The 2,500-nt window shown below is 49.0% G+C and overlaps 1 protein-coding gene across 1 annotated transcript in view; it reads right to left on the bottom strand.

Annotated features, from left to right (window-relative positions):
• The window catches only part of LOC115540736 (centrosomal protein of 170 kDa-like), a 20,994-nt gene that overhangs the window by 12,704 nt on the left and 5,790 nt on the right, over positions 1-2,500 (bottom strand). The window contains 2 exon segments of the mRNA XM_030352275.1: positions 47-216; positions 1,837-1,968. Coding sequence (XP_030208135.1) covers positions 47-216; positions 1,837-1,968 — 302 coding nt within the window.

Genomic DNA, 2,500 nt, shown 5'->3' with positions numbered 1-2,500 from the left:
GATGCTAGGTACTAAAGGCAGCTAGGATAAGACGTGATGCTAGCACCTGCTCCTTCAGGGCCCCTTTGCCGGTCACCCCGTGGTCGAACTCGATGGTGAAGGAGGCATGGCCGTGGGCGGCCTCGCCGGCGCCCGGGTCCCCACAGGGGGGCTCCCCCCTGGGGGGTCTCCCCCCTGTCGGGTGGCCCTCACCGGGGGGCTGTCCTTCTCTGCCGTCTGTGCAGGAAACACAGATATACGAATCGTTGGTTCATTGCTCATTTTGGATCTTTTTTACAATTTATTGAAGCAAAGTTAGTCAATTGGTCTGATCAATGTTGGGACAACTCTGTACGTGTTTAAAGTTTTATGCCTAAAATCAACAAAATGATTTGATAACCGACCATGAAAAAGTAATAACCTTTTCTTTCTATTCTAAGCAAATTCCCCACAACACATGAACTCATGGCACTCCACAGGCGACGTGTCTCCGGCAAAGCCCACTGCCTCATCGGCTTAACTCAGGAGGGAGAGCGGCTTTCACCTGAGGGTCGCTAGTTCGATCCCCGGCTCCGTGGCGAACAGCCCTCAGCCGAACGCCGGCCAGCAGACCGACACCTTTGCTAAATATGAGCCTGTTTTTATGATCAAAGCTCTGCGGTGACAGGAAGACAGTCCTCTGTACAGGAAGTCAGTCCTCTGTACACAAAGATCTTATTTCTCTTTTACAACGTTTTTTCTTTTCACTGCATTTATTTGGTTCCTCCACTTCAAAACAACGTAGCCAATCACAAACCACCACTCAAAGCGCTTCACAATACTGCCTCACATTCATCCATTCACACAACCCGCTCTGCCTCCCGAGCCACAGTGTGGAGGTGTCCCTGAGCGAGACGCCTCACCCTGACTGCTCCTGACCAGCTGGCTGTCAGGAGCTGGTGTGTGAATGAAATGTTGTGCGTTGCTTTGGATAAATGCGTCCGCTAAGTTTCCACAATGTAAATGCAAAGCTTCCAGATGCTGAAGGCTGTGTCATACGGACCAATCAGACCTACACAGACCAATACAGAGCTACAGACAGACCTACATACGGACCTATACAGACAGACCTACATACTGGCTTATACAGACCTACCTACAGACCTACAGACAGACCTAAATACTGGCTTATACAGACCTACAGACAGACCTACATACGGACCTATACAGACAGACCTACATACTGGCTTATACAGACCTACATAAAGACCTACAGACAGACCTACATACAGACCTACCTACAGACATACAGACCTACATAAAGACCTACAGACCTACATAAAGACCTACATACGGACCTATACAGACAGACCTATACAGACCTACAGACCTACAGACAGACCTACAGACAGACCTACATACTGACCTACACAGACAGACCTACAGACAGACCTACATACAGACCTACAGACAGACCTACAGACAGACCTACATACTGACCTATACAGACAGACCTACAGACCTACATACTGACCTATACAGACAGACCTACAGACAGACCTACAGACCTACAGACAGACCTACAGACCTACATACTGACCTACAGACAGACCTACAGACAGACCTACAGACCTACATACTGACCTATACAGACAGACCCACAGACCTACATACTGACCTATACAGAAAGACCTACAGACCTAGATACTGACCTATACAGACAGACCTACAGACAGACCTACAGACCTACAGACCTACATACTGACCTAGAGACAGACCTACAGACCTACAGACAGACCTACAGACCAACATACTGACCTATACAGACAGACCTATACAGACAGACCTACAGACAGACCTACAGACCTACATACTGACCTATCTCCTGTCTCTCGCCCCTCCGGTCTCTCTCCTCCGGCCTCCCGGACCGCCGGTTATCGTTCTCCCCGTCGCCCCACCAGGCCGGCTGGCCGTACAGCGGCGTTCCTCGATGGAGCGCCGCTAGCTCCGCTGGGAAACACGTGTGGTGAGGGAGGAAGACGTGAACACCGTGGTGGAATACCGCGGACAACATGGCACTTGAAAGTAGTACTTAGCATTGAGTAGCATCTTATCCTAGCTATCCCTGTTGTCTACGGGGAATGGGTTAACCTAGTGATAGTTAGTGCTGGGCACCTGGTTCTATTAACCTCCTTACTGTACCCACAGAGATATATTGTTGTTTCTTTCTTCTGACTTATTGTAAGTCGCTCTGGATAAAAGCGTCTGCTAAAGGCCCTGAATGTAAATGGAGAATGTTTAATATCTACACAAAATTAAGTGCGTCTTCCCGCTAGCTACATCTCCAGGAGATAAAGTAAATCCAACGATAAACCCGTGTTCTAAATATTTAGCGGCAACCGAGCAAGACATTATCCCTCGAGTATCGTAGAAAGACGAGCATCAAAGGTCCCATGACATGCCACCAGGTGTGAGTGTGATTAGCCGTTACAAGCCGTTTTGAAAATCGGGCACTTATGACATCACAAGTGGGCGTGTCCAC

The sequence above is a fragment of the Gadus morhua genome, chromosome 3 (genome assembly GCF_902167405.1).
Source record: "Gadus morhua chromosome 3, gadMor3.0, whole genome shotgun sequence".
NCBI lineage: Eukaryota > Metazoa > Chordata > Actinopteri > Gadiformes > Gadidae > Gadus > Gadus morhua.
Note: the sequence above shows the minus strand (reverse complement) of the source record. Positions and strands in the feature narration are given on the sequence as shown.